The sequence below is a fragment of the Ambystoma mexicanum genome, chromosome 1q (assembly GCF_040938575.1).
Source record: "Ambystoma mexicanum isolate Mex_15411 chromosome 1q, UKY_AmexF1_1, whole genome shotgun sequence".
Taxonomy (NCBI): domain Eukaryota; kingdom Metazoa; phylum Chordata; class Amphibia; order Caudata; family Ambystomatidae; genus Ambystoma; species Ambystoma mexicanum.
In genome coordinates, this window is record NC_090922.1 from 558712694 (window position 1) to 558739832 (window position 27139).

The 27139-nt window shown below is 45.6% G+C and overlaps 1 protein-coding gene across 3 annotated transcripts in view; it reads right to left on the reverse strand.

Annotated features, from left to right (window-relative positions):
• LOC138531671 (uncharacterized) overlaps window positions 1-27139 on the reverse strand; it is a 236476-nt gene that overhangs the window by 23261 nt on the left and 186076 nt on the right. For all 3 annotated transcript variants that reach the window (XM_069641005.1, XM_069641004.1, XM_069641003.1), the window contains 2 exons: window positions 26644-26694; window positions 15968-16008 (listed from right to left, as the gene is read on the reverse strand). In XM_069641005.1, the coding sequence (XP_069497106.1) occupies window positions 15968-16008; window positions 26644-26694 (92 nt within the window). The remainder of the gene's footprint in view (window positions 1-15967; window positions 16009-26643; window positions 26695-27139) is intronic.

The window sequence follows — 27139 nt, forward strand, 5'->3', positions numbered from 1 at the left end:
TAAAATGTATGAGGGAGATCAAAATAAGTGCCCTCGATGCTCGGCCGATGAAGCAGACCTGCTCCACATGTTCTGGGCCTGCCCAACCATACAAACCTTCTGGGAGGGCATTAGAGCCAGAATAATAGACAGCGGATTCCAGATACAGATGGAGCACCCAGAGAGGTACTTGCTGGGCCTCTTCCCAAGAGGGGGCAGACACGGAACGCATCTAGCTAAGATGAAAGACTTGATATGCATATTGGCCAAAAGAAGGATAGCAATGGCCTGGAAAACAAAGGAAGGCCCGACCGTAGAGTCATGGTGGTCGGACCTCCGCAAGTGGACTTTGGCGGAAACCGCAGTGTGGATAAGAGCAGTGCAAAGAGGGGTAGGAGAAACAGCAGAGAAAATAGCAGCATCGAACTCCCTGGTTCAGGACTTATTTGGCCAAGAGGAGGAGGGTGAGGGGGATGAGGACCTGGGGGAGGCGCGAGAACAATGATGGAGATAAGACAGTCAAGCACGGGCACTTAACCAAATGGACAGTATAAATGGGGGGGTAGAACCTGCCCACACAAACAGCCGGCGACAAGATAGCAAGGCTACCAGCAAGCGCCGAAGAAATGAACCCATTAAAAGAAATTCGTAGAAATGCCAACATGCCAGTTATGTTATGTGTTTGTATGTTGTATTTGTGGTTCTTTTTCTTTTCTGTTTTCCTTTCTTTCCTTTCTGGAAAAACAATAAAGATATTTAAAAAAAAAAATTATAGAGCCAGCATCACTGAATAGCATCTGTTTTACTGTTCAATTTATGATACCAGACCCTACAATTTATTAACTCTCTATTTATGCAAACATCCCTACCGAGTTTTAAGAGCAATGTTTTAAGATTTAGGTAAAATTTGTTTTTAACTAATGAAGTTTCTGGTGCTAGGCTTGGGGTACCGAGAAGTGAGAGATTGTGTAAATTGTGTCATACCGAGGTTCAAACACTAAAGCACTTTTGGTGGTGTGCATAAATTTAATTCCCTTGAGAAAGCAAATGTTTTCACGATTTATGAATTATGAGGCCTTGTTATCACGAGTATTTATGGAATCGGGTTCTGAATTCAAATGAAATATCCTTAAGCAAGCATAACTGTTGTAAACTTTCTGTACTCAATTTTAGAAACTGTTTAAAAATGCCTTCAGATTTTGTATGTGTGAATTTACTATCAGCTATGACGGTTACATGTTTTTATTGAATGTTTGAATTTAGTATCAGATTTCAAGGTTAAATGTTTTTGTATGTGTTCCCAAAAGGTTCATTCTTAACCGTAGTGCAAATAAATAAAAATCAGTAAATAAAGGTAGTATGTTGCCTGAGCTTACGTTGCGCGCAAGGGAAATGTCTTGAACAGTGCTGTGCCAAGTGTGTTGTTTCAGTCGATGTGTGAGTAGCACTCATATGCACATGAAGGGTTCAAGATATGATCCCAGGGATTAAAGCCACAAATTCATCTGTCTCTGTTATTTTGGATACGTTGCAGTTGGTTTAGTTGGTTTGTGTTTAGTCCTAAAAAAAGAATATTACAGGAATATAAGCAACAGAGGACAAGGGCTATAGTTACCTCAAGTTTCTGTGCATTTTCAAGTAAGGGGTGCATTTTCTTAAAGATGTGGAGCTGGAAGTTTGATTTTATTTGTGGTTGTGGTGAGGGTTTAGTATACAAAATTACACCTAGATTTTCTAGCAGGCCCAATGGGTGGGTTCCATTCCAGGGAGGGTTGGCCATTTGAAACGTAGTTTTGCCGGGGTCGTGGTCCCAAAGAAGATATTATCTGATCCAGGGGCATTAAGGCAGATGGTATAATCTATGGTCCAATCTTGGATTCTATGGAAGAGTTCAGTAATAAGCTGATTGTGGTAATCAGCTTACATGCTCAACACTATTGCAATAATCACCCGTTCAGTGGGCTTCACTGGCTGCTAGTGGCCCAGAGCCCAGGTTACAGGCCCAAACGAGTTGCCAGGCCTCAGGGCCATTACCAGTCACTGAAGCCCACCAATCGGGTGATTATTAATGTTAGTATCCTGAGGCAATTGCAGCATTAAAGGTTGCAATCCCGTGGGTATGACCTTTTATGCGTGTCCCTCTCCCCTTCCTTGTCCAGAAAAACACTTGTCCAGACTCCAGAGAGTGCAAAACACTGCAGTTCAGCTTATTTGTAAAGTATCTAAAAGAACACACATTTCAGCCCCAAGCCGGTCTTTACACTGGCTTGCATATCTGGCAAGAATTATGATTAAGATCCTGTGTCTTATTTTCAAGTGTTTGCATGGTCTTGCACCTCCTTATCCGGCCAACAAACTAAGTTGGTGTCAGCTTAACCGACCCTTCTGATTTGCTGATAAATCGTTGTTCGTCGTCCCTTTGTCATGCTGTTCCTCCAGAGGGGATTGACGGTTCTCAGTCTATGGCCCTAAACTATGGAATTCTCTACTTTTGCATCTCTGCAAAACTACTAATATTGTTCACTTTCGGAAATTGCTGAACATTTTTTTGTTTAAATAAACCTGAGGTGCTGGGTGAATCCTGGTCCGTTTTTCCATCTTTATCGGATGACATTCTTAGGGCCACCCAACGCCTCAAATCAGCCACTCCTTCGGACGCCATTCCCTTCAGGATCTTCCAGGATATGATGCCTCAAATTGCACCTTGGGTGTCTCAGCCAGTCAATTTATCTTGCTCATTTAGTCATATTCCCGTTGAGCTTAAGCAGTCCTGTATTATTCCTCTTCTAAAGAAACATTCCTTGGATCCCTGTTTGCCCGCTAGCTTTCGTCCTATCTCTCTTCTTCCTTTCACCATGAAACTCCTGGAGTCCCTGGTCTCTCTGTTACTTACGTTCTTTCTCAAGCGTTCCAGATTCCTGGATACTTTCCATTTAGGATTCCGGCCAGGCCGAGGCACAGAGAGCGTCCTCATCTCTATCTTTGATGATTTAACACACTTGGTCGACCAGTGGGTGGGGGGCAGGTGCCTTGAAACTTTTAGATCTCTCTGCAGCTTTTGATACAGTTGACCACTCCATGCTGCTCCACTGCCTCACCCGAGCTGGCCTCTCTGAGTAGGTTATCTCCTTGTTTTCTTCCTTCCTGACGAATAGGACACAAAATCTTGCTCTTTCCTCTTTTTTGTCACAAGCCCATATACTTGTCTGTGGTGTCCCTCAGGGTTCCACCTTGTCTCCTGCTCTATTCAACATTTACATCCAGCCTCTTTTTTCTGCTCATCCAATCTCACGGCTTCTGTTGCTACTCTGATGCTGATAACCACCAAGTTATCGTCCAGTTTGACTTGGCTCAGCCTGACACTGTGTCTCAGGTTAGAGGTTGCCTGGGGGCGGGGGGTAGCTGAATTGGTAGCAATTGGCTTAAGTTGAATGGATACAAGATGGAGGTGTTGATGGTGGGTTCCTCCCCTGGACCGCACTGTGGCTTTCCCTCTTCCTCCTCTTTCTGGTCATCTGCCTGCTGGCCTATGGAGCTGGGTACCTGCCATCCCCCTTTCGCTCAGGTGAAGAACCTTTATGTTCACCAATTCCTTGTCCACCTAAGCCCAGGCTAGTTTCATCTACAAAGCGGGGTTTTATCAACTTAGAGCTCTGTTAAAGGTTCTGCCTTTCCTCCCGTTTCACTTGCATGCTCTAGTGGTTTCTCCCCTCATCTTGAGCCGCCTTGATTATTGCAACTCTCTCTTGTTGGCTCAGCCTCTCTACATCTTGCATCAACTTCAACTATTTCAAAATCTTGCTGCACGAGTTGCCACTGCTCCTCCTTACAGCTTGCACATCTCTCCGGTTCTCCATTGGCTGCCAGTCCAAAAGCGGATCGCCTTTAAACTTCTGTGCATAGTTCACCGGGCCTATTACAGGCTGGGAGCAGAGTATCTACAGGAAACTTTTTGGCCTTGCACACCTAGCCACTCCCTGCGCTCGTCCGATGCTCTCCTTCTCGTGGTTCCTCAATTCCCTCTTCCCCAGTTGGGCAGCCGCTCATTTTGCTATGTTGCAGCCAAACTATGGAACGCTCTCCCTTTCTCTCTTCGACCAAGGTGGATCATTTTATATGTCTCTGCCTTCTGAAAAACCACCTGTTCTAGTCAGCTCCATACCTAGTCACTCTCCAGCCGCCATGATACCCTCACTGACCATGCGCTTTACAACAATATTTAACATAACATAACCCATCAACTCTCCCATAACCTAATGATTCTGGCTTTCTGGTTAGTGGTCTTCTTTTCAGAGATTGTCCATCTGTAGTACCATCTCAGCCCAGTTGTAGTTAATTCTGAGCAGTCCCTAGCGCAGTATAAATACAAACACCCATGGAGTTCAGACTCCAGCCTCTTGGTCGTTCTCCAGGTTAAAAGGCCTTTGCTCCCAATGGTTGTACTCTTTTCCTTTCAACGTCCTCTCCCCTGCCCAGTTGACTCCTTGGGAAGGGGACATTCTGTCATTTGTCTTTTTAATTTTTACATTCCATCCAGCCCAATCCACCATTGGACGGTTTATTCAAAAAATAATGGTATATTCTAAAATAATAAAAACCAGGTAAGTGCAGACAGTTAACACAAACACATTGCATGCACAATAAAGAAAATACTATGCCACCCTGGTGTCTGTCTATATTGATTAATTGCTCTCAGGGGACAATCCATGTAGCAGCCTTCACTAGCAGGGCTTAATTTGGGGGAGGAGGTTACATTAAAATGTCGTTTCCAAGAACAATATCACTTTTTTATATTCAGTAGAGATGCACCAGGTGAGCATTCCCAATAAAATAACAAAGAATGTGTTAGTCAACAATGGGGAAATTGATCATTTATAAATAGTAAAATGCAGAATACAGCTTTGTTGTGTGTACTGTGTGAGTCATATTTCCAGGAATGGCCCTCATAAGGAGTGAGCCAGTCCGGAAATAAGGTGCCGATCACAACGTGAACGGCACCTTTTCCGGACTGGCTCACTCCGAGTCTCGCAGTAGGGGCTGTGAACTAAGTGCAAGCCTGACCTGTCGGTAGCTCAGGCCTCTACTTCCCACTGAGTCCTATGGGACTCCACCGGAATGGGAACTTACCGTCTGCCGACGCCCGTTATATGCCAGGATTACCAGGATATTGGGCAGTGGACACCAGCAACCTCATATGTAGGGCCATAGTCTTTGCAAAGTGCGTTAAGTAACCAGAGGTTCTATTTACAGTCTTAGGGCCTGATCACGACTTTGGCGGTAACGCCGGCGTATTACTGCCGGTGGTATTAGCCCTACCGCCGAACTCCCCGGCACTAATAGCGCTGGATCACGAGTTCGGCGGTAATGTAATTCCCCATTGAGCCCATTCGGGAATGCCCCATTCCCCATTGGGCTCAATGGGGAAAATTCACGCTCTTACCGCTGGCGGATTTCCCGCCGGCGGTAATAGCGCAAATTTTCGGTGGATTTCCTCCCAGCCAAGAGCTGGGGCGAAATCCGCTGAAGTCCTGATTTGGCGGACCCTTAAATCCGGCGGTAATAGCGCGACCGCCGGATTTAAGGGTTACCGCCAAAGTCGTGATAGTCCAGACATATAGGAGCTAATTTTTAGCCTGTGGAAATATTCTGTAACAGGAATCTATGATGTAAAAAGCCTATTTCCTTGTATTTGTATGCCAGAGAGGAATTTTTTATTTATTTATAAGTATATTTATTTGTATAGCGCGCAAGCAGCCCAGGGGCATTGAGGCGCTGTTACTTGCATGAGCTTAGTTACAGGCATGGTATCAGTAAATGGCATATTACAGATAGGTACAAGCATGGTTATCATTACAGCTTATGCGGTTGGTCAATACAACTTAAGCAGTGGGTCCTATGGTTGGTATTCATGCTGCTGCCAGGGACCTATGAGAAGAGGGTGGTTTTCATTGCTTTGCGGAAGGGCGGAGGGAGGGCTCACTGCGGATGGTGGGAGGTAGGGCATTCCAGTGAGTGGGTGCGAGATAAGGGAAGTTGGATCCACCTGCTCTGGATCTTTTTACTAGTGGCACAGAGAGCATGTTGGTGTAGGGTGATCTTGTTGGTCTTGTAGAGGCGACAGAGTGGATTCTTTGTGAGAGGTAGTCGGGGGCAGTGAGATGGATGCATTTGTGTGTCAGTGTGAGCGCTTTGAAAATTATTCTCTCCTTTATTGGGAGCCAGTGGGCTAGTTTTCTGGCTTCCGAGATGTGGTCCCTTTTGGCAATACCTTGGGCTGCTCGGAGAGCACTATTCTGGATGACTTGTAGCCTCTCCAAGTTTCTTTTTGAAGTTCCTAGAAAGAGTACGTTGCAATAGTCTAGCCTGGAGCCGGTGATGGCTCTGGCTATGTTTGTGCAGTTCTCTTTGGAGAGGAAAGGCCTGATTGCGTTGATCAGTTTAGCATGATATGCGGCTGAGGAGGCAATGGCGTTGACTTGTCTGTCCATGGAAAGGTTAGAGTCTAGATAGACTCCAAGAGTTTTGACTGAGTCTGAAACAGGTATTTTGATGGTGTCGATGGTGAAGTGACTGAATTGGGAGTCAAGTTTTTTTAGAGTTTCGGGGGAACCTACCAGTAGGAGTTCTGTCTTGTCAGAGTTGAGGCATAGTCCATTGTCTGCCATCCAAGCTTGGATGGTGTTGTAGATGTTGTTAAGGGTCATGGAGTCAGTGTCGTAGTTGCCTGTGAGGGTAAGGAGGATCTGAGTATCGTCCGCGTAGTTAGTGTAGGATATACCCATAGCGTCGAGGATGAGGAAGAGGGGTCGTGTGAAGATGTTGTAGAGTGTGGGGGAGAGGCATGAGCCTTGGGGCACGCCAAAGAGTATGATAGTGGGTGAGGCAGAGGCTAAGTCGGAGAATACTTGCATGGTTCTGTCTTGTAGGAAGGAGGTGATCCATGCTGTGGCGTCAGGGGAGAACTTGGCAGTGGAGGAGAGATGATGGCATAGGACGTCATGATCTACGAGATCGAACGCTGCAGATAAGTCAAGGAGTAAGAGAAGAGCTGGTTTGCCCATGTCTCTGGCATCGTCCATTTGGTTTTTCAGGTCAAGTAAGGCGGTTTCAGTCCCATGTCTCGGGCGGAAGCCAGATTGGCGGAGTCCCAGGAGTTTGTTTTCTTCGATGAAGTGCTGAACCTGCAGATAGGCTGCTTTGTCCAGTATTTTGAGGAGGAAAGGGACAGTGGTGATGGGTCTATAGTTGTTGGGGGAGGTGGGATCGAGAGTTGATTTTTTTAAGAGGGGGCGGACCCATGCTTCCTTGAGGGAGGTGGGGACTTTCCCTGTTGCGAAGGAGGCATTAACAAATGCTGTCAGGAAGGGAGCAAGCGCTTCAGTGCAGTCCTTGATGAGAGTGGCTGGGCAGGCATCACCTTTACAGTTGGATGGTTTGATGTTCTTCATTATGTTAATGATGTCCTTTTCCTGTATGGATTTGAAGGAGAAGGGTTGGGGAGGGTCTTGGGCTGGTGGTGGGACAGGGATATGAGTATTGGGCAGGGCTTGTTTGGTAGCTAGTATTTTGCTTTGGAGGCGGCTCAGTTTTGTTAGCATTGCCGTTTGAATTTCGTCGCACCAGGCTTTGTCTTTGGTGAAGTTCTGGGGGGTGGGAGTAGGAGTCTCTAGCTCCCTAAAAATTGCAAAGATTTCTTTTGTGCTGGATTGGGCTTCCGAAATTCTGGATTCAAAAGATTTGGATTTTGCCCGGGTGATAGCTTTTTTGTACTCCGTAGAGCAGGCTTTAAAGATCAGCTTGTCTTTGTCAGTGTGGGACGTTTGCCACTGAGTAAGTGCTGCCTTTTTCTCGTTTCGGAGTGCGAGCAAGTCTGGGGTGAACCAGGAGTTAGAGTGGGTGGTGGGTTTGTATTTACGGGGTTTTAGTGGGGCAATGGAGTTGATAGCTGCTTTGATGGCAACATCGTAGGTTGATGCGAGAGTTTCTGGGTCCGTGGAAAAAGGTGGTCTGAAGGCTGGGCCTTGGAGGAAGGGCAGTAGTCTTTCCTTAGTGAGCTGGCGGGAGCTTCTTGTGAGGCAGGGTGGTAGGGGTTGGGGTGGCGGGGTAGAGGAGCTGGTGGTGAGGATGCTAAATGTGATGATATGGTGGTCAGACCATGGGGTAGGAGTGTTTCCAGTGATGATGAGTGGGCAGTTGTGCTGAGCAATCCAGTCGAGTGTTCTGCCCTGAGTGTGCGTTGGGCTAAAGATGGTGTTCTTATAGCCTAGTGTTGTTAGGGCTGAGTCAAGGGATTTGGCTGCTGGGTCCTTTTTATCCTGGAGGCCTAGGTTGACGTCCCCAAGGAGAATGGCTTTCGAATGTTTTTTGAGGTTTTCAGATAGAAGATGGATGAGGGAGGCTTGGAAGTCTCCTATTGGGCCAGGAGGGCGATAGACAATATGAGCGGCAATGGTACAGTTGGGGGAGAGGATAATTTTGACTTGGAGGTAGTCGTTGTTGTTATGTAGGGATTTTTCTACCTTTCTAATACTATAGCAGTCCTTAGCGATGATTGCAACAGCTCCACCTTTAGAGGGGCGATCTTGTCTGGTGATGGAGTAGCCAGAAGGGAGTGCCAGGGAGAGCGCAGGGCCAGAGGCCTCGTGCAACCAGGTTTCTGATATCATGAGCAGGTCAAGGTCATGGGTGGTTATGAGGTCGTGGATGTCTAGAGCGTGGGCGCTGATGGATCTAGCATTGATCATGGCGCATTTGAGGTGGGGTTCTGTGACGGCTAGGGAGGGGTCTGTGGGAGGAGAGGGTGAGGTGGTGGGCAAGGTCGGTGTGGAGCTGGGGGCTCCGGTGGTGTCGTGGTGGGGGGCAGTAGAGGAATTGCATATCACACATTTAGCACTGGGGGGCGCAGTTTTAGAGGTGGTGGGCACAGGTGAGATCACATTTGGCACAATAGCATTCACAATGGGGGTAGAAGAATTGCATATCACACATTTAGCACAGGGGGGCGCAGTTTTAGAGGTGGTGGGCACAGGTGAGATCACATTTGGCACAATAGCGTTCACAATGGGGGTAGAAGAATTGCATATCACATTTTGCACTGGGGGCGCAGTTTTAGAGGTGCTGGGTACAGGTGAGATCACATTTGGCACAATAGCATTCACAATGGGGGTAGAAGAATTACATATCACACATTTTGCACTGGGGGGCGCAGTTTCAGTGGTGGTGGGCATAGGTGAGATCACATTTGGCACAATAGCATTCACAATGGGGGTAGAAGAATTGCATATCACACATTTTGCACTGGGGGGCGCAGTTTCAGTGGTGGTGGGCATAGGTGAGATCACATTTGGCACGATAGCATTGACAATGGGGGTAGAAGAATTGCATATCACACATTTTGCACTGGGGGCGCAGTTTCAGTGGTGGTGGGCATAGGTGAGATCACATTTGGCACGATAGCATTCACAATGGGGGTAGAAGAATTGCACATCACACATTTTGCACTGGGGGGCGCAGTTTCAGTGGTGGTGGGCATAGGTGAGATCACATTTGGCACGATAGCATTCACAATGGGGGTAGAAGAATTGCATATCACACATTTTGCACTAGGTGAGATCACATTTGGCACAATAGCATTGACAATGGGGGTAGAAGAATTGCATATCACACATTTTGCACTGGGGGGCGCAGTTTCAGTGGTGGTGGGCATAGGTGAGATCACATTTGGCACGATAGCATTCACAATGGGGGTAGAAGAATTGCACATCACACATTTTGCACTGGGGGGAGCAGTTTCAGTGGTGGTGGGCACAAATGGGGAGAAATTGCGGGTAGAGGTGGTACAATTAGGGGTGGGGTGGAGTGTATCATTTGCTACTGTATTGGGGGTAGTTGTGAAGGTTTTTGGCTTTGTGGTTAACCGTCTCAGTATGGCCATGTAGGTGGGTGGGGTGGGTTGCGAGATACGGGAGCATAGCCGCGCGTTGCGGATGTTTGTGGGAAGGGGATTGGAGCTGATGGTGGGCTCTATAGTGCGAGCACGTAGTCTGGAGCTCCTGGTGGACAAGTCTTGGTGTAGGAGGAGGTGGCAGTGGGCAAGCTCCTTACCTCTGTGACGTTGCATAGTATCGGAATAGCTCATCCTCTCCGCCATACAAATACTCCAGCATTTGGGCCAGTATGGAGTTTCATGCCAGCGCAAATGCTGGGGATTCCAATGGATTTCGCCTGCCTTTTCACCAGCAAAAAGCAGACAGACTCCAAAGGAATCCATTGTAAACACCACCTGGCATGCGTACATGGCAGGCAGCTTTTACTCAATTTGCATGGCGAAGTGCAAAAGTGTGGCATACAAGCGTTTAGCAAACTTTTTGCCCTGCCCTTTTGCACCCCACCATGCAAATGACAAATATTTGGCAGCAGGGACCTTTGTACGTGAATGGGCACATGCAATCGGTCTCCCCCCCTCAATTACAGGGGAACCCGATTTTCTTTACCCCGTAGTCTTTGCAATATGTGGTAAGTAACCAGAGGTTACATTTATAGTCCTATTGAGAAACTGTGAGGTGCTTAAATTCAATCTTCAAACGTGTTTTTACCAAAGATTGATGCATCAGGATTAGTTTATACATATTCAGTGTGGGCTTGATTGTAATGGAGTCAAAATTGATTTTCATGTATTTTGATGAGTGTGTTTTAATCTTACTTAGTATCGGTCATACAGCTATTTGATTGGTTGTTTGCCCCTGCCTGGGGATCATGGGCCTACTTGTCTTTAGCTACAAAGGACAACTATAATCCTTTGGTATTGGTTGCTGTGGAGGAATCAGCAGTTTTAGGTCAGTATGTGGAGAACGAGTATGGGCTTCATGTGTGTACAGTGCATGTGGCAGTTCATCCAATCCGATGTTTGGATTTAAAGTGCCACAGTTTGGTTAGGTTTAAGAACATTGCAAACATTCAATTGGTTTATTTTATCCTAACGTTAGTGAGCAGGCATTATAAATTCGGTGGTAAATGGAATAGTAGATTGATACAAAGGTTGCAACCTGTAATCTCGTTCCCACAGTGGTCTTCTCGTATGCAGGTGACTATCAACCTTTCGACCAGTGGATATGTGAGGCCAGTGCTGAAGAATGAATGATGAGTCCACTTGGCATTTTGTGGAAAGTTTTGACGACTTTCCTGAATGTTGTAGTGAGCCTGTGGAGGCTCTCCACTGCTGGAGCCCCCCCCCCTGCCATCACATATCGCGCCACATGCTCCACTTCCTTCAACTTATTGCTTCGTTTCTCTGATGACCCAATACACCAAGTGTTGAAATAACTCGCCTTATCCAGAAACAGCCCTTGTGATTACAGCGCAGTCTTTATTTAGACAATGTTGAGGTTTCCCAAGTAACCAAATGTAGAAGTGCTCATTTGTAGCCCCATCATCCATTCTCAGTTCCTTATTGAGGTTTTGATGGATAAGACAGCCCAAGAGTTTTAATTTTAGGTCATACATTTTTGCATCCTGTCAGTGAGGTTGGACTTGGACGTGCTTTTGTATTGTGTTAAAGAGAGAAGAGGACATTTGTTCTGCTTCTGTTCAGGATGGGTCCCATGGTGAAAAGACATGGGCCCTCATTACGATACCGGCGCGAAACCATGGCGCTATTAGCACCATGGTTGGTGCCGGTATCGTAACGTGTCCGCCATGGTGAAATGGGGAAATACCGACCCATTCCAAGGTTGGTGGGGCGGCATTTCCCCATTTCACCATGGCCCTTCCCCATTCCCATTTTTGCCCCATAGGGCATAATGGGAATGGCGAAGGCGCTAAGTACGGTACCGCAAATTCCGGTACCATACTTACCGCGAAGCTCCCTTTGCGGGTCCCTACTTTAACGGCTGGTCTAGACCTGCCGTTAAGGTCGGGTCCCGCAAAGGGACCTCGTAATTAGGTGCTAATGGGTTAACGGCGCCGCAGCCTTTTACGGCGCCATTTACCCATTAGCGCCAGGGTCGTAATGAGGCCCATGGTGTTATGAATTGTACGTTTTATAATATATCTAGCAGAAGTACCTGTTGTCTGAACGGGTTCTGTAGATAGACATGATAACACTGATCCTGTAGGTCACTGTTCCGTTTCGCTTATCTCTTGATGTGGTTTGCACCCTGAAGTAAACTGCACTGAGAATGTGCGTATGTGACTGGCTGACATACCCCGGATTAGACATTGGATGGAGTCTAGAGTTGGTGTGCTGCTGCATACTGGGACCTTCTGTGCTCTCTCCCCACCTGTCACCTCACCCTTGCGTGGTGCAGTTTGTTGTGTTGCATTGCGATTCATAAACCTTGGAAACCGCGCATCCTCGGGCCGAGACCTCGAGTTTTGTTCCTTGTGTCAGGACCAGACCTTTGACTACCACATTGATGTTTTGCCAATTTCTGTCAAGTGTCTCATGTGTGAAGGTGCTGAAATGTGGGGAAAGGGATGCGGTGTCCACATGTCATGGAGCCAGTAATGTCCGGAGGGTCCTAATAGGTAACAATACAAAATCTGGTGCAGATTGGTGAAAAGTGGTGGAATTGTAGAAGAAATAATTCTTCGCCAACCACAAACCCACAAACATATTTTTACGTGTGCTGAAACCCAGAGAAGGGGGGATCTAAATGTCATGTAGCCAGTAATGCCCGGAGGGTCCTAACAGGTAACTATGCCACATTTGGTGCAGATTGGTGAAACGGTGTGGAATTGTATAAGGAACAACTCTTCGCCAAGCCACAGACCTACAAACACATTTAGACTTTTGCTGAAATCCGGGGAAAGGGGTGGGGTGTCCAAATGCCATGTAGGCAGTAATGTCTGGAGGGTCCTAACAGGTAACTATGCACAATATGGAGCAGATTGGTAAAACGGTGGGGAATTGTATAAATTACAACGCTTCACCATAAAACCTGCCACAGAAATGTTCACTTTTATATATATGCATAAATCTAGCCAAGGACATGATCTAAAGAAACATTTTAAAATGAAGCTGTTCTTCAGCCACAGGGGCATATGAATCTGCTGTTTTTTAATGCAGGGGACATTTAAGGGATTAACCTAAATATTGACAGTGAGAGGTGACAAGAATGGACCCTGGGGAATCTGGATGTAATACCAGATTTAGTACCTGCTACCACTGTTATTCCAGATGTGAAAGTAGATAATAGCAGAATACCTTGCATGTGCAGCTAATCAGAAGCATGCAAAATGATTTTATGAGATCTTTATATATTTGAGGCTAAGCAGGATCCCCTACTTTATAAGTGGCGTCTGGCCACGCCACTGGAAATGAAATCCACATGTGCTTATATAGGGGAATGTTATCCTTCTCAGCTTACTGTTTTTTGGAATGATCACAACAAAATAGTTCTTCTATAAAAAAAAGATAACTGCACAGAATTATTATAGTATTAGTACCTCGCTGCCCTTACTTTGCTCAGTGCCTCCATTCCTGGGTTCCCACTCTGAGAAATAAGTGCATGTGTGTCCTTTAATTAAAAAAGGGCAGCACGGAATGGTAGCTGGGTTCAAGCTGTACTGCGCCGTTTGTCACTTCATTACTCTGTCATCTGAGCGGTCAGAGTTTCTGGTTTTGTCAGGAGCTTGGGCAGCCAATGATATTTCCTAATGTATCATCCTCAAAAGGGTAAAGGGCTGATGAAACCATGCCAGAATTCCAACCTCTGACTGCAAATTGCACACAGATCTCGGAGGCAAGCTCCTAACTCGTTAAGATTTTCAACTGCTTAATGAAGGCTGTCAAAAATACGTTACACCGATATCTATCATAAAAACCAGTTCCATTGAATCTTGGCCCACTCTTGACAAGAATGATGCTTCATCCTTCAACTCAAAACTCCTGATTTAATGAAATATGCATTTTTTGGAGTTATGATAATTCATTGATACTGTGTTTTCAATCCCATGCTTTGTTAAAAGGCAGGTTTTATGGGTTGTATTTCCGCTCAATCTAACTGATTTTGAATAACACTGATTACTGTGAGAATGGGAATGTCTAAAGTGCTAGGTTGAAGAAAATATATGACTGATGAAATTATTGTCACGTTTTAAAATAGATATTTTTGCATATGTTTATGGATTGTAAGTCATTAAACAAAGATATGTTTATGCTGTGATCCTCGGGTAAGAAGAGTGTTTCCCCACGCACACGTCAACACTGATCGAGTTTGTTTGTTGGCTGTGTAGTGTTCATGAGTCCAGGTTAGGACTGGATCCTTAACACTTAATCTGTAGTGTTGTTTTCCTGGGTGTCTCCATCCTTTTTGCTAATGAATCACACACAGATCACTCTCGCATGCACATTCCTCACCTGCGTACATCTAACCAATATCACAACATAAGCCACGGTTCTACTAGAGGTAAATCAAACCAAAATGGAGCAATTTGTTGGGAATGGCCCACCAACGAAGTCTGATGGTCCTTTCTGTCTCTTAGCCACCGATCTTCAAACCTCAGACATCCTTCTTCTCACCCATTCAGCATCTGGCTGTCTTCTTAAAGCCCAACATTGCTCACTTTCCTCAAATAAAAAATGTGACAACATCTGCATTCTTACATCTTCATTTGATGCTTCATATCTTCCCTATCACAGCTTCTGTCCTTTCTCTGCCAATAGGTGTAGCTTTTCATAAATGCAAGACTCAATTTTACTAGCTCCTCATACGCCAGTCTTTCCCAGTCATCTCTTGGACTAATGCAGGGATCCAAACTCTGTAGTCCATATGCTCTCATCTTAGGAAGGGGATCATGTCTTCTAGTGAAACAGAATCCTCTGTTGCCCCCTAGCAACCTGCATAGTCTGTAATGCCAAATATTACCTCTCTATTGGCTTGAGCTCTTCCTCAGAAAATCTCAGTCACACCCTACATTAATATTTAGATTATTGGAGGCAGAAACATTCAAATCCTCAGGGTTAGTCCACATTGAACACCTTGTAAATGGTCTTAATAACTCAATGAATCACATACAAATCTCCAGAATATATAATCCATGTGTGGCCAATATTCTGTTTTCATAATCTTTGAAGTATTTTCATCAAAAAAGGCATTTGTACAATAACTGGACAGGTTGTTTTAACCCAACATATACCAAAGTCCTTGTAATGGTGCCTTGATTGAGTTTGCAGTTCTGCTGGCCAAAGATGGAGCAGATCCTTTGATACATAGTGGAGGGTGCAGATTTCCCAAGCAATGAGTAACATTCACAACAGGGATCCAATTGGGCATTCAGGGACTGTAATAGGCATCTTGGCCAAAGATGTAAGGGACTCATGATTTGAAATTGAGGGATATATATCATATGTACATTATGGTTCTGCACACAGGTGCCATACTGCAAAATACACATCAATGCCTGAAAACTAGTGGAGGTATCTTAAAGAGAGTAGGGTACCCAAAAACTAGGTAATTGTCGGCTTTCCAGCTTCTGGTGTTGTTGGGTGGTTTTCCACTCGCAATATTCTAAACATTTGCCTGGAAAGGTTTCCACATTTATGTACATTTTTAGATAAACAAGCAACGATTCAGGGGACTCTTTAGAATTCTACATTTTTGTAATCTTACAACTGACCCTGTTCTGTAATGATTTGTGAATGTCTCCACGACAATACCCATATGAGTCTTCAAATGTGATTTGGAACACATTTATGCTTTACTGTTAGTTTTAATATGGTCTGTGCAACCCAGATTTAGCTAGTGCCTAATGAACATCTTTAATTAGATGTGTAGAAATTCCATTGCTATGTCATGCAGCTATACCTTGCGTCATCTAGAGCACAACACTTTTCTTCCATAGAACAACACATCAATACTCAAGGCAAGGCCTGCAAATGACAGTAGAAAAGGATCCCGCCCATAAATGTGCTTCATAACTGATATAAGGCAACCCAGGGCACATCCCCACGGTGGTGGACATCAAGTACACCATCATTGTGTCTCACCTTTGGCTCCTGGGGTCCAGCAGCTGGAATTTCATTTTCCCCTGTCAGAAAAGAAGACACCAGAAGGTCAGTGAAAGGAATAGAAGGCCCCAGATTTCACATGACCACAGATCACAGATCCTTGAGAGCACACAGCCCTTGGGAAATTATATGGTTGATGTGGTTCGTAGTCACAGTGAAAGTCACAGTGTGGGTCTGAACCCACCCAATAAGCCGTCAACCCTTTGAGACAACTAGAAGCTCAGGTACATGGGCCCACAAACTCTGTGAGGATTCAGACTATGGGGAGATTCAATGACATCCATTTGCCCCCGATAACCTCCTCTGGAGCTTGATTCCCTCCTGTATTTGTGTGTTTTTTATGTTATTAGGTTTAGAAGTCAAACTACTTCTCAGTCAATTTATTTATTATTTCACGCACTTGCCTCCAAAAGAACATGATCTTGCAGTACTGCTCGCTTTATTATCTCGAAACAAGTGCTTGTAGTGCTTTGCATCACATTATACATTGGGGGTCATTACGACCCAGGCGGTAAGTACGCCAACTTTACCACCATGGTGTAAACTACGTTTACACCATGGTGGATGGCGGATTTACTGCCCCATTCCAAGGTGAGTGGGGCGGTAAATCCCCATTTCCCATTTTACCCTTCCCCATTCCCATTTTTGCCCCATAGGGTATAATGGGAGTAGGGAAGGCGCTAATTATGCCACCGTAAATTACGGTGGCGTAATTAGCACCAAGGCGGTTTAGCGCCATGGATTTTAACGGCTGCTAGAAGCAGCCGTTAAAATCGGAATCAGGCGTTAAGGGTTAACAACGGCGTTAACCCTTAACGCCTGAGTTGTAATGAGGCCTGTGTTTACCAGCCACAGGGGCAACTGTTTTTGCCAACTCATACTTATCAATGGCGGAGTGTAATGTTAAAGTCATCACTGTTCTAAGGATGAATGGGCTGCTCTACCATCTGGGAACCCAATTTACCATGTATGCACTTGTGGACAACTATGCCTGTCTGTCCTTGATCTTTGTTCTACCTCCCCTGAATTTACATTCATTAGACCACCTTTGTGTTTTTTTCTTTCATGCACATACTATCCTATGTACACAATTAATGTTCTAAATGGTGCTCTATGGTTTCCAGTCCTCGCTCATGTTTATGGAAGATTTCTAATATGTACCTCTTCCTTTTCCACCGCTTGTAGTTTGTATGTTAACTGTATTTGGGTATGAACATCATGTGCCAACAGGAATCACCAATGGTGCCAGCATTTGGCCAATAACAGTTTCGTCCAAAGAGGATGTGGACAGGTTTGTGACAGTCACTTGTGTTTGAATAAGCTTGAAAGTAACTAAATCGGGGTTTTCTATCCCTGCCTTAACATATCTGAGAGTTCAAACCCCTTGGCACCCAAACCTGTTTAAACCAAAACCTTTCAAGACTATATGAACAATGTCATCAACTGATATTTCAAAGCACTTGAGACCACAGAGTCCCAGGAGCACCAGCTCCTTCATGCTTAAATCCCAATTAGTCCTTTGTCCTAATTTAGATCTGAAAGTCCTCAGATTTCCAAGGCAATTCAGACTTTGTATGACTAGGACTCTGACACCGCATCAAGGAGTCCTCGGACTAATTGAGTCCTCTCACCTTGCACCTGAGACCTTTGAGTCACCCAAACAACTTACAGCCCCAAGACGTCACATCCTCCGAGTCATAACACCACATCAGATAGTGTGATACCACAAACCACACACTTCCGAATATAAAAACACTAAGGGCCTCATTACGAGTCAGGCGTTAAGGGGTTAACGGCGCCGTAAATGTCGCCGACCCTTAACGCCTGATTACAAGGTCCCTTAGCGCCATGGTGATTTTAACGCCTGCTTTCTGCGGGCGTTAAAATCCATGGCGCTAAGGGACCCTGGTGCTAATTACGCCACCGTAATTTACGGTGGCGTAATTAGCGCCTTCCCCACTCCCATTATGCCCTATGGGGCAAAAATGGGAATGGGGAAGGGTAAAATGGGAAATGGGGATTTACCGCCCCACTCACCTTGGAATGGGGCGGTAAATCCGCCATCCACCATGGTGTAAACATAGTTTACACCATGGTGGTAAGGGTACGACCCAGGCGGTAACTTACCGCCTGGGTCGTAATGAGGCCCTAAATGTCCATTACCTCCACAAGCTTCACAAGGCTTCAAAGATATCAGAAATATGTTGCACAATGTCCACCTTGGACTCTAGACAAGAGATGATCTTCCTTAGAAAGGTCAACAGAACCTATTTTAGACATCTGTGCATCTCCAACCCATTTGTTGCATTAGACGCCAGGTCCATCTGGCTGCCATTACTCCTGGATCCTGGCAAGGATGGGAGGCCACACGTGTTCTAGAGGTCAGGCTGCTGAATCACATTTAAAGTCAGCAATGGTGGAAGGAGGGAATGGGAGAGTAATGGATGGCAGGGAACTGACAGGAGTAAAATCTGTGGTTCGTAGACTCAAAACCGCAGGATGCATCCACTTACCAAACAACAGGAGAATGGAATTCTCTGCTAGGCCTACAGAGGATACTTAGGAAAGAACGCAAAATACTGGTAGGTGACTGGAACATTGCTATGTATTCTGCATTAGACCAGTGGAGTAGACTAGTTATCCCCACTAGTGGTTGCACTTACTCTCCTCTTAGCACTTACCCTGAGCACTTCGCCAAGAGCACCACAGCACCTATCCCTCCCCTCCCCCTTGCAGTTGCACGTTCAGAACACTCACAAGGCATAGTAGGTTCGTCTCCCCTCCTTTTTATTCTCATTATTGAGCTTTGTTGTAATTCACTGTCTACCTTCCACTGTCCCCACCCTGTTGCCCTGCGGACACTTTGAAACGTTTTGCTAATTGCGTAAGCGCCTAACAAGTGACCAATACGTAAAATACAATGCCACCAGAGATGGAGCAATCATGACTGAAGTATTCTCAAACTGGAGCATGATATAATGATGGAGAAATCTCAGGCCAGACCAATATAGAGATTTCACAATAAGCGGTTATTGCTACACATGTGATTGAAAGCTGTGAAATCCTACCAAAAGGGCTAATATTTTACATTGCAGCCCCAATAACAGATGAGGCACCTTAAGGAATGATCAGGGCTCAATGGAAGCCTTTATTTGGCATCCATTGAGCATCCATTCGCACCTTGAAACACTTGTGTATAGGCGCGTTACAAATGCCATATCATATCCATCTATTTTGCATTCTCTAGTCCCTGTAAACTCTTAGATGCAATAATTCCTTCAGAGTCTCCTAAAGAACTAATCGTTTTCTCTCTCTCTCTCTCTCTCTCTCTCTCTCTCTCTCTCTCTCTCTCTCTCTCTCTCTCTTCTCTCTCTCTCTCTCTCTCTCTTTCTGACCATGCCTTGGCATGGTGGGTTGCATAGATAGGGGACCGTTCCTGCTCTAGCAGGAAGCAATCCTGGGACCTCTATAACATGAACGCCCTCATCCACTGCCTGATCATGAACACTGACCTCCACTTTGGAACGCTCATGAACTAGCCCTCCATCCATAATAACAAAACCCTTGTATCTCCCCTTCCTGATCTAAGATCTTTGCTGTCACAGGGATCCTCGCCTGGGATGGGCCACTGCACCCACCTTCTTTCTTGCCCAGGCCATCCTGTCAACGCTGGTATAACATCATTCTTGGCTCTTCTATGCTGGGTACATAAAGGCACGCTTGCCCCATTGCTCCTAGGAATCCCTTTAAATGACCTACTTCTCTTTAACCGGGTTACTTTTTGAAGCAGCTATGAGGTGACTCGATGCATGATTATCCATCCTGTCTCTCTGCATTAATGTCTGTTAGGGAATTAATGCCGCTGTGGTTGAGAGCTAGAGGCGAGTGGCAATAAGTATGCCTATTCAGTGGAGAATATATAGAGAGTATTGCAGGTCCTTCCAATTGCCCATGGCATTCTTCTTGCTAAACTGAGGAAAAAAGAGCAAGATATATTATGACACTAATATTTAAAGAAACCCCATGATTTAACAGGCACTCGATTCTGAGACTGTGTCTCTTGTTAATTATATAGCCCTCTAGACTGGAATTTAGCTGCTTTATCAAATACTGCAAATCATGGCAGATATGAAACTTGAGGAAAATGGTGCAAAAGTAAGTTGCCTCGAATTACATATTGTGGTCAAGTGATGAAGCGGGGATCCTTGACTCCTGGATCCAAAACTAGCAATTTAGCCAATGTACCACAACAAATAAATTAAGTGATGGGGGGAAGTATACAGGAATTGCTTAAAGGGCACCCATTCATGTATCCATATGTCCCATTATGGATATAAAGTGGCAGAAAGGGGTTGCTCATGCTGACCTTGAAAGACTGGGAGAGGAAAGTTTTGTAGAATCAAACATATTATGATAGAGGGTTTAAGAAAATAGAGAGAATGCAAAGGTTGATCACCAAACAAATTATTACCACACTTAGACCGACTTCAATAGACAGACTCAAGACACTTTGAGGCAAGCATCTATATATTACATATATCAATTGCAAACATTGTGTAAGTGTTGGAGAAACAACAGGATGTGCTCAGAAAGTCTCTTATTTGCACACGTTTACCTAATATTCCCCTTGGGGAGTTCAACGTTTTGGGTGGCAAGGGAAGGGCAATCGACAAAGGGTGTCACCCTTTTGCTCATGTTCACAAAATGGCAGCTACATCTCCATAGAGGTATTTTGACTTCAGCTGTTCTACCCACATTCCTTGGGCATCACCATCTGGCCAACATAAGAATACCCCTCATTGTCCTTATCCACCCCTCTTCTGACATTTGGCTTTCTTTCCCCACCCATAGAACACAATACTGCTCTACACCTTGCTCTTTCCCCTCATTCTACCTTCTATTTCTAGCAGCACCTTCACCTCTTTCTGAATCTTTTCCTCCTATCAAACTACTTACCCACTGAATCCCCAAAACAGGCAATTGGAGATTCTAAACTACTGGGTACTTCTAATGTTCATTGCCTCAAACTGGAATTTACTCTCTCAGACCACTCCCTGGTTTCTCTCCACAACCTTGCTGGTCCCCCTCAACCATGCTCTTTCTCCTCCTCTTTCTATGGCAACTATATGTGTTCTCTAAATTCATTACCATTGTGGACACTTCACTGCTCTCTTAGTCTTCCCACCGCCTTTCTTGCTTCTCTCCTCTCCCTCTTATCCCAATTAGATCAGTCCTCAGGTCCGTCTCCTAGACCCCTACTCAACTGGCTCCCATGCTTCAGAAAGCCAGCTCATCCCATGTTCTACTGAGCTCCTTTCCTCACCGACAATAGAAGACATAGCACCCACTATCTGTCTTTGCCTCTCTTCCTCCTTCAACATTTCTTTCACAACTGGGATCTTCTCTGTCTGCTACAGAGTTGCTTATGTCTTACTTATTCTAAAACTGGCCTGTTACCCCAGCATTTCAACCAACTATTGGCATGTCACTCTCCTTACGTGCTACTACAAAACCTTGGATCAGTCATGTATCTAGAGACCAATGGCCTATGCAACCATCTCCAGTTCAGATTCCAAACATGTCCTCCAAAGAGATAGAAATAACCCACAACTACAGCTCCCTGACTACTGCCGACCGCTCACAACTCTCCTCTAATCTCATCCACCTGGATCCATGTACTGCCATCAGCGTCTCACACCAAGTAGTCTAACTCTTTCCAACGCAGGCATTCAAGGTTTATATCTTGACTGGATTGCTTCCCAAGATTTCAAACCAATCTTTCTCCTTTTTCCATACTTTTACACAATGTACAACTACTCAATCTGCAAACATTTGTCCCTCTTCAGTTTTGTCTATAATCTATTGGACGATGGCAACCAAATCTTCTATAACTTTCCTTCTTTCTCCCCAAACTATGGTCCTCTCCACCCAGCTGTTTACCTGACATCTTCCACTGGATGGCTCTTCAGTGCCTCCTGCTCAAATATGTCCCCCTGCATCAACTGCCTTATCCCTGCCCCCACTATATTCGTTCCCTCTTATTTCCTAACGTCCCCTTTTTCCAAGGTGTCACACTCCAGAATGCCATCACTTCCACTGTGTTGGCTGCTAGGATTAACCTCAGTAAATACAAAAATGACATTCACACCTGACTGTTCCCTCCACTAAAATCGTTTTCTCTAACCTTGCTCTCAGTCTCCTCCTGGGCCATCCCTTCCACTCTACTCCTTTGCGCCTCTCAAGTACTGAGCTTTGCTACTCACACCGCTTACAGCCTCTTCTAGTGACTCCCATGCACAATTGGTCCCTTTTTAAATGTTCCTAGTAATCTATCCAAAGGTGGACCACCCATAAGCCTGACTTCATTTTCAGCTGCAATCCTTCATGTACTCTATGCTCCCAAGCAGTGCTGTTCAACAACTGTCATGATTCCTGCCCCTCATGTCCCCAGCCCTCCAAGATGTCAGACTGGAGCCAGGCCACAATCACCTACATGGCCCTCCAAAGACCCACATGGAGTCAGACTTGGCGCTTGTGGCACCAGACTCACTCACTCCCATATGATAACATTGGGGATTGGACTTGTAGTGCATTGATGGGGACAAGATGGATGCCCCCACATATTTCGGTTCCCAGACCTGCATGTGCGGTCTAGTCTTTTGGGTGTGGTTCAGCCCAGAGACACCTTGGATACCCAGAGACTATTTAAGCCACACCCAGGATGAGAAACATGCTTTGCGTTTTCTGCACCTGCAGCGTGTCACTCACCGTGTTCGGATCGGTCTTCAGTAGGCCTGCATCTTTCTTCTACGCTCAGCTCCTGCAAGAACAAGAACACCGTTAGGAACAGCCTTACCTTGCGGCGCTTCTGTCCATCATTCATCGCTCCTTCTGTTCTGCGGGCATCTTCAGCGGTGTCATTCCCATCCCGGCACGCCGCTTCCTAAGGAAAAGGGAAAAGAACAGAAAAAAGGCATTAGTAAGCTTTCTGCAAATCTTCGCTTATTTTTAAATACTGTACGAGCTTCAAACGCTTACACGAATCCCAGCCGCTCTGGGGGAACTCTGTCTCCGGAACTTCTCATCCATCTGCAAGAGGGAAAAGACACTCCAGGTTAACGTGGAATCATCTAGAGGCGCTGCATACCGCGCTTACCTACCGCATTTGTTCTTCATAACCGGCATCCACTCTGAAAACGTCGCGGCACCTAAAAGACACAGAAAAATAACTCTGTTCAATGGAAATACGAAAGGGGTGCATCGCGCATCGCGCTCTCACTCACCTTCAGCGCTACTCATCTCAGCAGCACGCCGGCATCCCCGGACGCCGCCCATCATCTAAGGAAGGAAAGGGACGAAGTTAGAGAACTGTTCAAAAGACTCATTATACTTACCTGTCGGATTCTTGCCAGTGAAGTAACTAGGCAGCAACGAGCCTGCATCAATCAACGCACCCCTGCGCTGAAAGCAGGACTGAGAGCACACTATCCAAGAAAACAAGGTGAGCTGTGGATCAAAGGGAAGGGTTGCACCCCGGGGAAGAAGGGGTTCAAGCACACAGAGACAATAGGGAGGTAAACTCTACCAATCCTGTGTTTCAGGCCCAGTCTCCAGTCGAATAGCCTCCAGGGAAGGGTTCAAGGTCGTAAGAGGTCAGAACAGGCTGAGTGACGTCCCTGTGGATACAAGGTGAGCGTTACAACAACCACCCTATGCTGCCTACTGCTTTTGCTCCTTTTCACTCCTCGTACCCTTCCACTGGAACACCCAATGCCCCTGAAATGAAAACCATCATCACAGTTCAGATATTAGGGTTGGGATTCCAAAACTACACTAATGACGCTTAGATTATCTATAAGCGAGAGGGAGACCCCCACTCCAGTCTTAGAAAAATTACACATGTTTTCAATGCATTGAATCTTCAATGGTCGACAATTGGTTGGGCCTGAACAAAGAAAAAACAGTGGTCACAAATGTTACCACCACCACTTGCTATGCTAAAGTTCTGGTGTGTACCCAGAATGTTCCTTATCCGGGCATTAGATCAAACCCCTCGGAGCACTTAAAACTCCAGGAGTCCTCCTTGACTCTGAATGTTCCATGGCACCTCAGGTGTCTTGTATCTTGTGATCTACACATTTTCAATTAAGCAATAAACCCATCGCGGGGGGGGGCATTACGCTTGAGTTAAGGCCCTGCACCTATAGTTACAGCGAGGGCCTTAGCGTAGGCCCCAGGGCATTACCAGAAGTGGTAATGCCCCCCCTGCGAGGGGCTTATTGCTATTAGTACTCTGGCATGTGAGACCAAGGTACTATAGTCTTGTTTGCAGTTGCAAGACGCAGTGGCATTTCACAACTGAAAAAGGGGGATATATGTCATTGCAAAACGAACAAAAAAATAAAAACAAATCAATTGGCCACCATGGAAAGGAGAGAAGGGACTTAACAACATCCCTTCTCCTTTTCCATGCCAGGTAATCCTGGAAGAAACCCTGAGGGCAATTGCAGTGAGCGAGCCTTGTCGGTCAGGTGAGGACCCGGCGAGAGCCAATCAGATAATTCGACACAATCCTATTGTCCCTCGACGGGCACTAACTATTTTTAATTAGGCAGTCAAGACATGAATGATCAGAACATCACTGCACCACCATCGCTAGAGCTATTATAGGTGCCAGATTACACGATTGTAACGCCATTCACACAGGACACACTGAATCTTCCATCCATTCTTTACAATTGCTACAAAACAGAACAGTGTGCATAGTTATGAATCTTCCCAAACATGCTCATAGGTCACTGGTTCTCAAATCACCCCATTGGCTTCCTACAAAATAGAGAATGGGCCTCATTACGACCCTGGTGGAACGGGTTAAACGGCGCCGTAAAAGGTGACGGCGCCGTTCAACCCGTTCCGCCACATTACGAGGTCCCCTCGCGGGACACGCTAAGCACGCCTGGGAAAACCAGGTGTGCTTACCGGGTCCCGCGAGGGGAAGAGGGAGCAAACAACGGGCCATCTCGTTATGGCCCGTTGTTTGCTCCCTCTCCCATTCCCATTCAGCCCTATGGGGGCTGAAATGGGAATGGGGAAGGACCGTGTCCGGGTCCTTGAGGAGGGAATTACCGAGCCATCCGAACTCGGAATGGCCGGTAAATCCTCATTCCGAGGACCCGGACACGGATGCGATTTCGGCAGCAGCCATGCAGCCAATAGCGGCATGGCTACCGGCCGAACTCGTAATGAGGGCCAATGTCTTTTAAATACTTGATGTCTGTTCCTTGTGTGCAGCGCAGGATGAGAGGATATAGAAGGTCAAGCATAGTTAATTCGGCCAAACTTTGGAAAAGTTTCCTACCTGAGTCGCATGAGAAAGAGGATCTTTACATGTTGCGTAAATGTATAAAAACCTTACTATTATAAAAATGTCGACTGTAGCAGTCTAGTATTCCTCTGCCTTCCCATCAGTAAGTATGCACACTTAGATATTGAAAAGTCGTAGCACCTTCAGCCTCCCTTTCTATTCCCTGCTGGTATATAATATGATTCTATACGATTCAAATTGGCTCTAAAAAAGTGTCCACGCTTCGAAGGGAGGCCACTATTGGCATGTGGCTTCACCTGCCTTCCTTGATACTCTGCTTCTTCTGATTCATCTCTGTGAATATTGTACTTAACTGGAAATATGTCACAATATGCCTGTTACACTGTATTCTCCCAGTTCAATGTGCCTGTGTGTCTCCTTCACCTCGTCCTCTCCTTCACCTTAGCAATGTAAACCCTACTACTAAGCAATCACTTCTGGGAATGTTCTGATTTCCATATGGTTCAATTGTACAGGGTGTTTCTGGGAGGAGCACTATCCGCTATTTCAGATAAATACAACGAAAATTACCCTTGGAAGCAGAGCCCCTATGAAGCTTAAAGAACCTTCAGTTTCAATGAGTTTTTACATCCAATGAACCTCAAAATATATATGTCAGATTTCCAATGATTTCAAACTCCTGGTCATCACTGCAAACCACATGAGACACCTTGGCAGCCCAGGGCCTCAAATTACAATAATTCTAGAGCCTTTTATGGCCTTCTTTTCATGACTTGGACTACCACATCATTATGTTTTTTTCTCCAGGTGTATAGGTGAGGAGAAAAAAGCAAACTTTGGTTGATAAGTTAAAGAGGTAGAGGGAAGATGTGTCCAGCAATATCTTCCCTGGATTTGACAAGCACCATATGTGCTCTAGACATGCCCAGCTTGAGATCTCCTGAGGACTTGACTTGTGGAATCTCTCTACTGGACTTGACAGGCAAGCTATTGGTCATTAACTTGAGTAGTGCCATATCTCCAATGGATTTGACTGGCACCACATCTGCTCTGGCGTTAACCAACATCATAAATTACCAGTTCTTCACAAAGTCTAGAGGGCAGCATTAAGATGCAGTCCCAGGCAGTGGAGTTAGAGAAGCGGATGGGAGACTATTTCAGCAATGGTGCCCTCTTCATATCTGCCACAGACTTAATTGTCATTGCTTTCTGCTGTGGACTTAAATGCCCTTATATGAACCACAGTGTATGTCTCGGCTGGATTTAACCAGAACTATACACGTTGTCGGAGGATTATGCACTGATTCCATAACTAATCAGACTTTCGTACCTGCCATTTTCTCCACCAAGATGGTGGCATCTGACTCTGGATGAGGTGATCCTAAGAGGGAAATAGAACATAATTAGTCATTATACCAAAGATGGGCCTCATTGCCAGTTTAATACTGTTACCAGCACTTGTCTGCCAGTGATACTGGCAGATTACAAGTGCCAGTATTCATAGAAAATCCCCATTTCCATGGGGTCGCATCAGACTCCATGGGGGAATGTTGCTGCAATTACCAGCAACTGTATTACTGTGCCGGTAAAACAGGCATTTTTCTGCTGGTAGGAGTCAAATTTACCTCAAGCTCTTAGCTGGAGGCAAATCCGTCACCCTTACCAGAAGGTTGTAGTCGTCCGGTCCAGTAAAAGTGCAAGTAAACGATCTTAGGTGTGACTATAAAGAAGATACAGACAGAGGCAATGTGAGAGAGAAAATGAAGCAGATGTAAGAGAGATGGGTGAAACGAGAGAAAGAGGGAGATACACTGCACAGAGAGAAG